This window comes from Perca fluviatilis, chromosome 9 (assembly GCF_010015445.1).
Source record: "Perca fluviatilis chromosome 9, GENO_Pfluv_1.0, whole genome shotgun sequence".
Lineage (NCBI taxonomy): Eukaryota > Metazoa > Chordata > Actinopteri > Perciformes > Percidae > Perca > Perca fluviatilis.
Genome location: NC_053120.1, coordinates 7,024,759 through 7,039,173, shown reverse-complemented (window position 1 = coordinate 7,039,173; position 14,415 = coordinate 7,024,759). Strand labels below are relative to the sequence as shown.

Genomic DNA, 14,415 nt, shown 5'->3' with positions numbered 1-14,415 from the left:
TACTTGCGTTTCAGATCGTTAAAATAGGGCCCATACTCTTGAAATGATTTTTGTCACAGCTAATTGAAAAACGTCAAATGATATTTTGATTGTGTCCCTACAGCATCACCCTCCCGGCGCTAACGCTTGTCACATCGTTGTCTTTGTTTCTTCTGCGGGAAAGCCCGAAACGTTAGTAGCCACTCAGATCACATATGAGTTACAACCACTGAAAGACGCCTGTGTTTTTTTGACACTACAGTAAATTCCTTCTGCAGCTGTGTGGTACACATCTCCTCAGGCAGGATGTCCCAGCAACAAAAGACCCTCCCCTCTCCTCCCGTCCCCTCCCAGAACAGGACGTGAGTGGACATCCTGCCTGCAGTGGTCTCTTCCTCTGTTACCGGCAACTATTATTAGCGGACGTCCAGTATTAGCTGTCCCTGCATGGGCCCAGAGAGGATTTCCCAATCCATTTTATCAACTTCTTCAACCGCTTTTTACCTCAAACCTTAAAAATACCACACAAGCCATCTGTCTGCCTCTCGCCAGACAAGACTAACTGTACCACAAACAGAGCCATGCCAACATATCCAGCCAATGGCAACAAAGGACAGGCCAGGTGTGTGTGTGTGTGTGTGTGTGTGTGTGTGTGTGTGTGTGTGTGTGTGTGTGTGTGTGTGTGTTTTGGTATATTATGCCAGAAGGACATTCCAGCCGGCACTTGAACCCTGTCCGGCAGCAATCAGGAGCTCGAGAGTTTGAGTTTTAACTCTAGTGCTCTCGCCAGTCACACACACACACACACACACACACACACACACACACACACACACACACACACACACACACACACACTCTTGGGAAAGTGTACCTTGTGTCCAGCTGTGTTGGTCCCACTGTCCACCAGTCCTGAGCTCGGAAAACTCTGAGAAATGTTTCACTGGGAAGAGAAAGCAGAAACTGATAAGATTCTAAAATGCAGACACACCCGCACCAAGAAGAGTCCATTTTGACATTATCTCTTACTGTAGGGCGTCGGAGGAGTCACTGGGAAGGCCGGAGTAGAAGGGACAATGTCAGAGCTATCTGTCTGTCCCCGATGGTAGAGATGCCCATGCTTTTAAAAAGAACAACATAATTAAAAAAAAGTAAGAAAAGAAATGATGGGGAAAGTAAATAACATATTTTTTTGTATGTCCTATAGGACAACAAGCACACACACACACACACACACCAGCAGACATCAGTCTTGTGATCTGTGTGTGGCTACAGCCTGTGTTTTGGTGTAAACAGTCGGGCCATTCATGCCACCCAGCCATAAGAGTGCCAGAGCAGAAACCTCAACTCTTAAAAAAAATTGTTAAAAAAAAACAGAGAGGTAGGCAGGTGGAAAAGAAACATAACTACAGATATGCAGATAGAGTTACAAAAACACAATCTCAACAGAGATGCCTTGACTGATTTTAAAGTGATTACCCTGGTGTTATCTTTTTTTCTTCTTCTTTCATGCAACTAAGTAACACATGCATTCAAGTTATGAATTGAATGGAAAAAATGATGTGGTATAATCTGATCAGGGCTGTTCACAAGATCACTTAAATCGGGTCTGACACAAGCAAATCCGTTTAGAGCTTGAGTCAAGGCATTGAGTCCAAAAGGGTGTTGGGTCCAATTCACATTAAACAAGCTTGAGTTAAAAGTCTAAAACGAGACAAAACTAGTAAATCTACAAAACTACACCCAACAGTTTGAAATGGAATAAAAAAAATCTTAAAATGCCTAAATGTTGCATTATTTGCTAAAATTGTGATTACAAAACATTAGCACATAAAACTGCAGGTCTAAAATGAGGATGCTTTGTTAGAGCATAAAAACTGTATGAGAAATAAGTGGTTTACACTTGTTAATAGCAGTGCAAAACAATGTGGAAACATAGATTGTAAAAATAGTGGACGTAGCATCTGTGACGTCCCCCATTGGTTTGTGGAGTGCCGTTTTGAAGCCCCGAGTTTGGGATACGGACGTCGCCATCTTGGTACATCTTGGTGCAACCGGATGTTACGATTTTTGACGAGAGGGTGGAGCCGGGGAGGATGGCGCAGCCAAGCCAATGTTGTTTATGGTTGCAAATGGCACTGCGCTAAGCTTAACTGTTCCCCCTCAGTCACATTAGCTACAAGAGACAGGCCGTTTGCCAGTGACAAGCGACGAGCTTGCCGCTGCCACGAGCAAGGCGGGGCCAAAATAGACAAGAAGTCTATTTTATGCAAATGCTGAGTGATGCGATAAAGCGACTGCCAATCAGAGTAAAGGTAGCGTGAGGGCAGCGTGACATATGTCAGTGGCTCGAGTCGAAGAAAATAATTCAAGATGGTGGAAAACGCTTCAGGACATCCTATTTATGTATCTGATATGTTTGGCATTTTATCTCATATATTTTGTTACTTTTATCGAGAAATAAATACTTTTAAATCCCAAAACATTGTTTTTGTGACTTAACAATACCTCTGAAGTAACTTTTAAGACGTGCTTGAAGGTAGCACCGGAGAATTTCTGTTTATTGTTGCCAAGCAACCAGGGGTAGGCTAGGCACGCCTAGGAGCACCCACAAGCGAGTGCATGTCGCTCTCTTTTGTAGCTAATGTGACTGTAGGGTAAAGCGTGATTCATGGTTGTGCTGAGGCTCCACGCAGAGCTTTCGCCGTAGCCTACGTAAGTGGCCTGAAGTTTATACTTGTGCGTTGGTGTGTGCGTCGATCTCTTTAAGGGAATAGCAGGGCCGGCATGTGTGTGTGTTTGGGGAGGGTGTGGCAGAGCGAGTGAGAGAGTGACAGTGATTTGCTTCGGAGCGAGTGCCGACTCTAGAAAGCCATAGTGGGAGAAACAATGTATCTACTCAGCGCTTTCTAACCGCGGTCGAAAATCTGTAGCAGGAAGCGGGTTCTGCCGCTATTAAACTGCATGTACGGCAAGTTCACCGAAAACCTGCAAACTGGCGAGGTAAACGGGGGAAACTGTGTTTACCTGAGCTGGTGAGTAGGGGGGACTGTAGACTGGGGAGCCTCTGAAGCTCTGAGCGCTACCCCCCCTCCATCCTGGACTTTGGAGACCAGCATAGTCGGTCACATCACTGATCTGCATCTGCTGCCTCCAACCTGAGATAACCATTGGGGTGAGGGTGGGGGAGAGAAGGAGCGTGGGAGGAGAGCCAGACAGTCAGACAGATTATGATCTGAAATATTATCTAACTCAGTCATGTGTTGCTCTATGAAATCAAACGCCAACAAACAGTTATTACAGTATGTCTATACTTGTAAACTAAAAAAACAACAACACAACATTAAAAAGTATTGACGCTTTGTTATGGGCGCTTTGTTATGACTGGATAGTAATAAAAGGTGATGACAGTGGTTCACGTTTAGTGTGTTTGTCTATCAGTATGTCAATGAGCGGCGTGCAGCTTCTATCATCAGGGCAGACGCTGCGTGACCAAGCAAGACTTCACTGTGACCAGATGGGGGAACATCATGGCGGCGTGTCGGAATAAAAAACATCTGTTGGGACAATCAGTCGTTTCTCTTTTCAGATGGGACTAGATCAACCACAAAGGAAGAAATACTTTTTCTTTTAGCTTGACAACCGGATTCCAAAAATCAACGAATTGATAAGCAAAGTATATTCTATCAGCTCGTCAGTATCGGATATAGCGTATGTCGGTAGAGTACAGCTCTGGACGTTTGTCTCGGCTGTCGGTGAATATGGAAACTCAGAGGGAGACAAGCCACCCTCTTCAAATGATGCTTTGTGGGAGTTTGAATGGGGTTGAAACTGTCTATCAGTGTTTTCCCAAAAGCCCAAGATGACGTCCTCAAATGTCTTGTTTATGTCCACAACTCAAAGATATTCAGTTTACTGTCACAGAGGAGAGAAGAAACTACAACATAATTCACATTGGGGAGGCTGGAATCAAAGAGTTTTGACTTTATTTCTATGACAAAATGACACAAACGATTAATCTATTATCAAAATAGTTTGCAAATAATTTAACAGTTGACAACTAATTGATTAATCTTTGCAGCTCTAAATGATCACAGATATATTTTTTGTTTTACTCAGCTTTATTGTAGCCTTTGAAGACAATGGAAACACCAAAAACACACCGTAACATTGAAACCCCAGTCTGACGTGTGTCATGATAAAGATTGACCATAAATGGGACCCGTGTTGTGCCTGAACGCGTTCATTGAACGATAGTTCATGAACTCGTTCATATTTTGGGCGAACGTGAACTGAACGTACCGTATTAGGCTACTGCCTGATGAACGTTACTGTGAACTTGTTCATTCTGGTGTCTGTGAACGGCACGCTCTCTCAGTTTAACTTCATTCAATAGGGTGCCAGATTTCTATAGAGCCTTCCAGGCGAAAACACGGCTAAAACACACCGTAAACAGGCCTTAATATGTAGTGGAAAAAACAGCCAATCTGGCAACACTAGCACTAATTTTTAAAAATAATAACTCGCAGCAACATATGGAAAAAGAGAACTATGAACTAGTTCATTTTTGGATCCGTGAACTGAACTTTGTTAGTTAGTTAGTTCATGTAGAAAGTGAACTTTCCCAACACTGAATGGGACCACACTCATATGGGCATATCGACTTCAAACAGCAATGTGGAACATTGTGAGCATCCATCATCAGAGTAGTACTTGATACCGGTTGTGTTTGCGAGGAGGCTGTTCTCTTCTGAAGACTGTAACTCCAAGGATGATGAGAGGGCGAAGGAGGGCATGGTGCAAACACACTGGAGAGCAAAGTGTTGTGTCAAACTTCAAAAGCATTCCTGATCGCTTACAAGTTCCTGCCTTAAAACATCGCCTTGAAAAACGCACGTTACAAACAGTCACTTCTACATGCACGCGCACACTGCTGCAGTAACTAAGCGGTGGAATATTTTAGTGTTACTGCTTCAAATATGCCCTTGGGAAACATCTCCCTGACAAACTCGGGACCTACATACAGAGAAACGCACATGCTCCATTTCCTGTGCTCAAATTCCATGATCCTGAGAAGAGCCACTGGACATTCTCATTAAACTGACGGTGTACAAAAACACAGGGTCAGAGGTTAAATGTCAGCATTAATGTAACCCCGCCAGGCACATGGCCGCGAGTCAAAGATAACCGCAGCACCTGAGTGACCCTGACTGACACATGTGATTCAGGGAGCTGTAACGGGCGCTCTTGACTACGGGAGGGGGGGCTCCCCTGTGAACCATCGGGCCACTGTGAGGTTAGCTTTGATGCACCAGCTGCTCCGTATGCAAAGAGCTGGGAAGTGATGATATCGCTCATACACCTCTGACCCGCAGGTCTCAAGCAGAAAATGAATCAAGGGATGGAGGTTGAAGCAGAAATGTGCCTCTTCTTCCCGGCTGCGTCCCAGTGGATCTGAGAGGGAGTAAATATGTCATGTGTGCCAGTATGGGGAGAAAAAAAAACGGTGAAGAAGAGGCAACGCAGACACACACGGGTCAGAAAAAACAGGTATCATCACTGTGACATGTGACATGTGACATGTTCAAGTTTTTCAAATGTGGGACAAAGTTTTGCAAGTAATGCCTACCATACACTAGAAGACTCTGAAATGACTCTAGAAAGACTAAAGTCTGACACCATCTCACATCTAGAGACAATCTGTCATAATGTCACTGAGTTTTTAGTCACGGGCTATATGATTTTGCTACCAAGACTTAAAACTCACGATAATATCAAACACGGATAAACTCGGAAACGTCAAGACGGGAAAAAGACTGACTTTAGACAGCTCGGACTGAGCATTAAGACCACCTTACAACAAACGATTGAGACGACGGGAGCGCGCCACAACTCTAGCAAGACTCTCATGATTTCATTCTGATATTGGACAGTGACAGGGGAATCGCTTGAAAATTTATTTGGTGTAAGGTCGGCATAATTCTCAAGTCTTGACTACAATGTCCCAAATCAAGTCCCGAGTCCTAAACTTTGTGTTTGGAGTCCTAAACAAGTCAATATTTGTCAGCACAGCCAAACACCTTTTCACACTACAGGATTTGCTCCATGTCTGATTGAGTCAAAGTATATTTGTTGTCAGGAAAATGACGTATTTCATCTTTGGGTTTGGGGAGGATATCAGGCCATTTCCAAGTCAAATGGCTAAACTCTAAGTCAATCAATGTTGTAAGTGAATTGATGAGTACACTTCATTAGAAAATCAAATTGTGTCTTTTTTATCTTTCGATACCAGTCTGATAGTAAGTAAAAAATGGAAGCAGAGGAACCTTTTGGCTTTTGCCACGTAGAATCAAAGCGATGGGCGAAAACTCAAGGAAGGGACAAAGTTTTGTTATTTGGAAATAAATTACACTCTTATCTGCAAACAGTATCCTAAGTTTCACTATGTTGAGAGGTCAGATTGGTCCGACATAAGACAGACTGAAGGGTAAACAAATGATTGTGCGAACATCGCAGGAATATCTTTTAATTAAATGCTTCCACCCTTTCAGCAAACAACCGTGCACACTAACAAGCACACTACTGTAACAGATTTATTCCTCTCTCTCTGGTGGATTTCCACAATCAGGCAGCACTTCAGTCCTTCAAGTCTGGTTTATAAAGACTTCTCTGTATGTGCAGACTGAACTGAGCACCACAATATAACAAGTCCAACAGACAACCTTCATCTGCCCGCCAGCTTGTTGGCACACGTGTGCTATTTTCTTTAGTATGGCATTTCAGCCAGTCTTAATGTCACAGTGGACTGTTCAGTGTCTCTGTACAAGTAGAGCTGTGTAAAGGTACTGCTGTAATTTACCCAAATAAAGCGTCAGTTTGCCCAAAATACATAAATTTTTAGTCATAGCTTAGCAATGCAGAAAATGTTGGCTTTAAGTGATGAGGTTTTGAAATATCAGCCTCTTAACCCTTTTATGTACTTTTATGTATGGATTATGTACTTCCCTTTACTTTGTTGAGAATTGCTCTCTAAACCCTGTTTCTTGTAAAGTAAGTAAGTAAAGTTTATTTCTAGAACACATTTAAACACAGTTTAAGCTGACCAAAATCCTGTACAAACAAGAACTAAGGTGCTGTATTAACCCATGTTTAGAGAGCAATTCTCAACAAAGTAAACGGAAGTACATAATCCTTGTGTTGTCCTTCGGGTCACTGGGACCCGAAGGACAACACAAGGGTTAAACATCTACAGTCATTCTAGCAGCTGTGTGAGTCTGTATTTAGGCATAGAACAGTCTCTCATAGCCAGACCTATCTCAACAGCACTGTGTCTGGATATGATCTGGCTGCACCCGTTATCATTCTGCTATAGGGGAAAAACCGCTCTGGCTGGTTTGTATTTCTTTAAACCAAGCACAATCGTCTTGGGCGGCGCTAAGCCCAGGATGCAGTGATGGTGATCTTGCAAAATAGTGTCAGGAGGGAACATGTTTGGGGGGGAAACATTTGCAAGTGCTGGTGGTCATAAACCAAAACATTGGATCGTGTGCGTCGCAAATTTCACGGCAGTCCATCCAATAGCTGGTTGAGAAATTTCACCCAAAACCACAACATGGCAACCTTATGGTGGCGCTACAGGGAAGGTCAGAGGATCACCAGAGTCATTAGGATTCATCCTCTGGGAACCTTGAATGTCTCGGACTGAGTTTTATAGCAACCTTACAACAAATGACTGAGCCGACGGGAGTGCGCTCCAGCTCTAGCAAGACTCTCGTGATTTCATTCTGATATTGGAAATTTGTCTGAGAGAGTGGAATCACTTGAAAAGTCTTTTGGTGTAAGCTCAGCATAAGTCTCAAGTCTTTTTTTAATTTATTTTTTGGGGGGCTTTTCCCTTTATTTGAAAGTGGATAGACATGAAAGGGGGAGAGAGATAGGGGATGACATGCAGTAAGTCTTGACTATGATGTCCCAAATCAAGTCCCAAGTCCTAAACTTTGTGTTTGGAGTCCTAAACAAGTCAATATTTGTCTTCACAGCCAAACACACCTTTTGTTCCATGTCTGATTGAGTTTTAAGTATTTTTTTTTTGTCAGGAAAACGAAGTATTTAATCTGTGGGTTTGGGGAGGACTCTTCCAAGTCAAATGGTGAAAGTCTAAGTCAATCATTGTTGTGAGCGAATTTATTTTCATGAATGTCTGACCAAATATTTTATGACAATCCAACAGATGTTGAGATATTTGTCTGGACCAAAAATTGAGGACCAACCGACCAACATTCCCAACCCTATAACCACGCCAATAGGATTTGGTGTTGTTGGAAACAATATTTCTACGGTGCAGTGCTTCCTTATTTAATTCATTTTACTTTGTCTTACCTGACTGACGGGTATTTCTGTTGTTGCTGAGGCCGTTGGTGTGTAGGGAGGCGGAGCGGGACAGGGGGGAACAGCGGGTAGGAACAGGAACAAAGGTGGGGTCCAAATCCAGAATCAGCTGGTTCAGCTGTTCTATGGACTCGTCGATGTCCGTATTCAACGACGACAAATCCTCTTCTTGGCAAGACGAAGCGTGCGTAGTATGGACAGAGTCCACGCTGTTTGTAACATCTGTGTTTTGCGTGGCATCCTCGTCCACCAGCCCTCTCTGCACTGCTTCCCTGCTGCTGAGTCCTCGGTGTGGTGTCTCAGGCGCTACCAGAGGCGGCGGGCGCTGTTTCCTCACCCTGTTCAACCTCTCCTCCCCATCGACTCCAAGGTAGGCATCGGTGACGACGACGTCAACCATCTGCTGCTGCCAAACCCAGGAGTGTGTGGAGTACTCTGCGTGGGCTGATGTCTGAGCTTCAGGCAGGTTCTCAGAGGAGAGGGAGCAGATGCTGCTTGAGCTCGGCAGGTCCGAAGCAGGCGCTGCTTCATCTGCTTCATCCTCATCATCTAATATATCCGTTTCCCTCTCGCTGGACGAAGCCTCTCCATTGATAGTGTGTCCCAGTCCAGACTCGTCTCCAGTCATTTCCCCTTCCCCTCTGCCGGACGCAGCAAGCTCAGTCATGACCTCCAGAAGCGGCTGAGCAATCTCAAATTCCAGCCCAGAGAGCAGCCTCCCTGCCTGGGTATACTTGTCCCGTGCAGCCCCTCTCCTCTGCGCGGCTCCGGTGCGCCCCTGTGAGGCAACAGACAGGCCCGAATCACTGCTGGCAGATGGCGCTCGGTCGCTGCGGCTGGGGCTGCTGGTGGTCAGGCGGAACGAAGACCCTTCCTCACTACTCTTCTTCCTCAGTCCAGGGTCCAGGAGATGAGGGGAAGCTGTGAAGACAAAATCACAAAGGTTCATAAGAGGGTTAGTCTCGCATTGCCAGACCTTCCTCCACATCGCTGCGAGTGGGAAGGTCTGGCTAGTCCACACAGCATTCCGGGATGGGAGAAAAACGTGCTCTGGTTTACTGGCATTTCTTTAGACCAATCACCATGGGCCGTGCTAATTGCCGGATGCAATAATGGTGCCTCTGCCTTGGGAAGGATCTTGTTTTGGTGGAACATGTGTACGTTCAAAAGTTGTTTAAGGCATACAATGGAAAACTCAGATTGGACAGATATATCTCTGCAGAGATCTGAGGAGCAGTTAACCAGAGTCCTCAGAAATCCACCGCAGTTTAGAATGCTAACACAAAGAAAGCGGAAGGTGACGGACATCTGGCCGAAAATGAGGGACATCCGGCCGATCTACCGGTGGCACCTGAACAATCCTGGAAATGAAGCGTTGGCGATATAGACTAGAAGAGGGTTTATATGTTGATAGAAGAGCGAAAAAAGGTTCCGACGTGATCTGTTGAAGCGAGGGTTTGGTGTCAGAAGTGATGAAGTCGGAGGTTCTTCAACCACAAAAAAGCAAACAAACAACCTTATATATTTAATGATGGAAAATGTATTTGCAGCATAATTTTCTGCATCATCATCATTCAACTGAACTGTACATCAAAATATAAACTTTTCTTTATAGATTTCATTATCATATTCATATGTCATTTTTTGATTAATCAATTAATGATGTGGTCTACAAAATGTAAGAAAACACTAAAAACTATGGATATTGAATTTACAATTAACATTTGAAAACTATGAAAAAAATGCAAATATCCACATTTAAGAAGCATGTTTGCTTAAAAAAAGACTTAAATGATAAAACGATTATCAAAATTGTCGACAATGCCATTTTTTTTTGACTAATTGTTTCAGCTGTGATTATAAATTCCTAGTTTTCCCTAAAAGGTGTGCTGGTTTACGACAGCGTATATCAAGTCACGTGTAAGTCACGTTAACAACTGAAGGTGATGTAAAGGAGCATATCAACATTTTGGTTTTATATTAACTCCCTGTTCTCTAATCTGTAATATGGCAGCGGCACAGAAGACACTTTTATGATTTTAGTGAGTAAATGAAAGTTAAACTGTAAAATATTAACTAGATGTAGAAAGTACAGCCTTATACTGAAGATATTCTTACTACATATGACTCCATACCTGCACCACTACTGTATATGATTCACTGTGACGCACACACACAAACACACATACCACCTGTTGGACCACAGCCATCACTCCAGACACACTCCATGTAGATAACACAGGGCCCCTTTGTGTGGGCTGGCGGCGGATGCATACGTGTATAGTTGTGTATGTGTGTGTCACGCAAAGGACGTTTCTGTCATAGACATGTACCTGAGGTCAGATAGATTGCACACACACGCCCCACACACACACACACACACACACACACACACACACACACACACACACACACACACACAGAGACAGACACATACTACTGGAAACATTCTAGAGCTGAAACAATTACTTGATAAATCAAGTAGTTAATTAACACAAAATCAATCAGCTGCTATAACGATAATTTATTCATCATTTATGTCATTTTTTCAAGTAAAAATTGTGAGAATGTGCTGCTGTTTTTGTCAAATATGATACTAAACTGAATATATTTGTTTATTTTTTTTTTTTCTAACATTTTGTAGATCAAATAATGAATCTACTAATGATAACTATTGTTATTTGCACCCCTAAAACATACCAGAGAGTATTAGAACTCAACAAGCAAGCAAGCTGTTTTCTGATAAAGGTTGTTACATAAAGATGAGATAAGATTTGTACAGTGAATGCAACAGTGCATACCAGAGCTGTATGAGCACAGCCTCTTAAGTCCAGAGAGGCAGTAAAACCTAAATACCAGACATGCATGGTAAAACCTCACAGCTGGTCTAAAAGATCTCTCACACAGATGTACAGTAGCCTACACACACACACACACACACACACTTAGAAACACTCCGTATAACTTTAACAGACAAAAAGACACTAAAATGCCAAACTAGCATCATGAAGCTGCTTACTTACTCACCGGCAGTCACTCGGAGGGTAAACTTTCACTGTTCCCACTGCGGATTAGAAACAGGATGGAAATGCTTGCTGAAGCCTCCCTTCGGAGTCAGAGAAAGAGGAAAAGAGAAACAGATGACAAGCTGAAAAGGAAAGAGGGGGCAACGACGAGGACAGAATGAAAAGGATGCAGCTAGAGGGTAAAAAGAGAGGCTGAAAAGATTCAGTTTAGTTGAAGTTGCTCCCCTGCTGTCGTCCTCTCAGGCTGCCACAGGAAGACAAGCAAAGAACATTCTTTCTCTTAAGGTGCTAACAGCCCCCCCTGTATCCCCCCCCTCCTACTCTCTCTTTCCCCTCGCTCATGTCACTCCTTCCTCGCCTGCTCCGTCCCGGCACTACGAATCCCCGCCTTCCCCGTCACTACAAAATCAGCCTTGCTTTGCCTCATCCCTCCTCCTCTTTCCTCCCCCCTGCATCCTGTCCAGGCTGACACAGGTAGGTAATGCTGTGCAGAGAGTGTGCGCTCATGCATTTTGTTTATGTCTACAGGGGGGGCAATGGAAGGAAACTGACGGGTGGATCATTCACTAGACTGTGCGTTCAAGCACATATATCTGCACACAGTCACACGCAGGTGGAAGAGTTTGGGCAACACACACATATGCATTTTTGAAGAACAGAAACACAAAGCACAAGGACCTTGAGCTGGCCAAATATGGAGATGGGGAATGTAAACATGGGGGCGGGCTCTGGGGAGACTTGTGTGCCAAAGGGGGAAGGGGACATATTGGACAAATTGCAACCTGCAACTTGAACCTGAAAGCAGCACGCTTCAGCTGGGAAAAGAGAGACCAGATAAAGGGGACGAGAAGAATAGCAGAGAGTAAAAGAAGAAGGGGAGATGGAGTGATAGAAGTAGTGGAGAGGAGGGGTGTGAGTGGGCTGAGAGGGTAAAGTAGAACCACCTGTGGTTGAAAACAACATTCTTGTGACTGGCTGCGTTGCTAACTGGCTGGCACCCTCATTATGCTCATGTGCATGCGTGTGTGCTGGGGCGGTTAAACGTATTGGCCGTGTGTGTGTGTTTGCGTTCATGTGAGCGTCTGTGTAAATGTATGTTTACATGCCACTTTTCTGCATTTCTCCACCAGTGATCGGTCCATCTAAATTACATGGCTGGCAGAGCAGATTTAGCAACAGCATAAAACAGCTGGAACTGAAACGTCAACCGCCGCTTTAAGTGATTGTTTCAGCTGTCTGGATGTGTGTTTTTGTGTTGGTGTTTTTCTGTGTGTGTGTGTGTGTGTGTGTGTGTGTGTGTGTGTGTGTGTACCGTTATTCTAACTAAATGGAAACTTTTTGAAAAACATCCGCCTCCAAATACACGGGTCTGGTCTGGCTGCTGTCTAGATGATTGTCGTTACGTCCAATCCCTGGAACGTCTCTGTGACCACAACAGTTGTAAGCTGTGACACCGATGACCAGAAAATTACCCACAGCACTGACCGCAGCAAAGGCCAGAGTCTAAACAGACCTTCCCAGAGACTGGATCTGCACTCACAGAGGCATACGACTTCTGAAGAGCAGCCAGAGATATACATAAAAGCTTTAGTCCATCCATCCATCCATCCATCCATCCATCCATCCATCTTTATCTGCTTATCCGGGGTCGGTTCACGGCGGCAGCAGGGGACCCCAAACTTCCCTTTCCTGAGCCACGTTAACCAGCTCCGACTGAGGGATCCCGAGGCATTCCCAGGCCAGGTTGGAGATATAATCCCTCCACCTAGTCCTGGGTCTTCCCCGAGGCCTCCTCCCAGCTGGACGTGTTTGGAACACCTCACCACCAGGGGGTATCCTTACCAGATGCCCGAACCACCTCAACCGGCTCCTTTCGACGCAAAGGAGCAGCGGCTCTACTCCGAGCAACTCACGGATGACTGAGCTTCTCACCCTATCTCTAAGGGAGACGCCAGCCACCCTCCTGAGGAAACCCATTTCGGCCGCTTGTACCCTGGATCTCGTTCTTTCGGTCATGACCCAGCCTTCATTACCATAGGGTGAGGGTAGGAACCAAAACTGCCGGGAGATTGAGAGCTTTGCCTTCTGGCTCAGCTCTCTTTTCGTCACAACGATGCGATAAATTGAATGTAGTACCGCACCCGCTGCGCCGATTCTCCAACCAATCTCCCGCTCCATTGTCCCCTCACTAGCGAACAAGACCCCAAGGCATTTGAACTACTACGCTTGGGGGTAAAGCTTTAGTGCATAACTTTTTAATATTAATGAACGTACGTTACATTCAAGCCATTGTCAAATAAGTTGCTACAAAGCAAAATAAGACTTTCAGCTCCACAAAACTCACTTGGTATTTCTCAGAATGGCTATGTTTAGAAAATGGTGTCGTCCGGCTACTGTCGCACGCAGAAAATTAAGTGAAGATAATGACCTCTTCTGAAGAGTCCATCGTGTTTTTTTACTCCTCCGTGTCCTCCTTGGTTACAAGCAACTGCGTAGAGGAGGGGTGGGGGTGGTGCGCGATCACAAAAGGCTTGTATCATGTGGATGTACCGACAGTGTTGTTGTCATTAAGAATTCCTCATGGGGGAGACGGAATCTACGCCCTACAGCTTTAACTAATTGTTTGGGGCAGAAAATCTCCATGACAAGCTAAAAAAAAACATAACTTTGACATATTATCATTTAAAGCTGTTATGGCTAACATGTTATCAAACAGCTGCCTATTCCCACATCCACCTGGTGGTGTCTGTATCCGCCTGATGAATTTAAGTCCAATATTCACTCTACATTTTTAGCTCCGTTTTTGGCCTCCACCAACTCCTGAGGGAAATATCTGGCTCTTTAGCTGCTAAATGTTCCACTTGCTTCACCAGCTAGTTGCTAACTGTGTCTGTCGGACATTTGGTGTTGGGCAGGTTAGTGTACAGTGGGTTTATCAGAGCTTGTTTGCTCAAAACATCTGCTGGAAACACTGAGCCTGAACTATAAGCAAAAAAAAGTTAAAAAGCCCCATAGAGTTGAT

At 44.4% G+C, this 14,415-nt stretch overlaps 1 protein-coding gene across 1 annotated transcript in view; it reads right to left on the bottom strand.

Annotated features, from left to right (window-relative positions):
• Positions 1–14,415, bottom strand: part of si:ch211-191a24.3 (tensin-3) — a 60,765-nt gene that overhangs the window by 28,761 nt on the left and 17,589 nt on the right. The window contains exons 14-17 of the mRNA XM_039811274.1: positions 8,359–9,288; positions 3,007–3,137; positions 1,009–1,099; positions 854–922 (exon numbers count right to left, since the gene is read on the bottom strand). Of these exons, the coding sequence (XP_039667208.1) occupies positions 854–922; positions 1,009–1,099; positions 3,007–3,137; positions 8,359–9,288 (1,221 nt within the window). The remainder of the gene's footprint in view (positions 1–853; positions 923–1,008; positions 1,100–3,006; positions 3,138–8,358; positions 9,289–14,415) is intronic.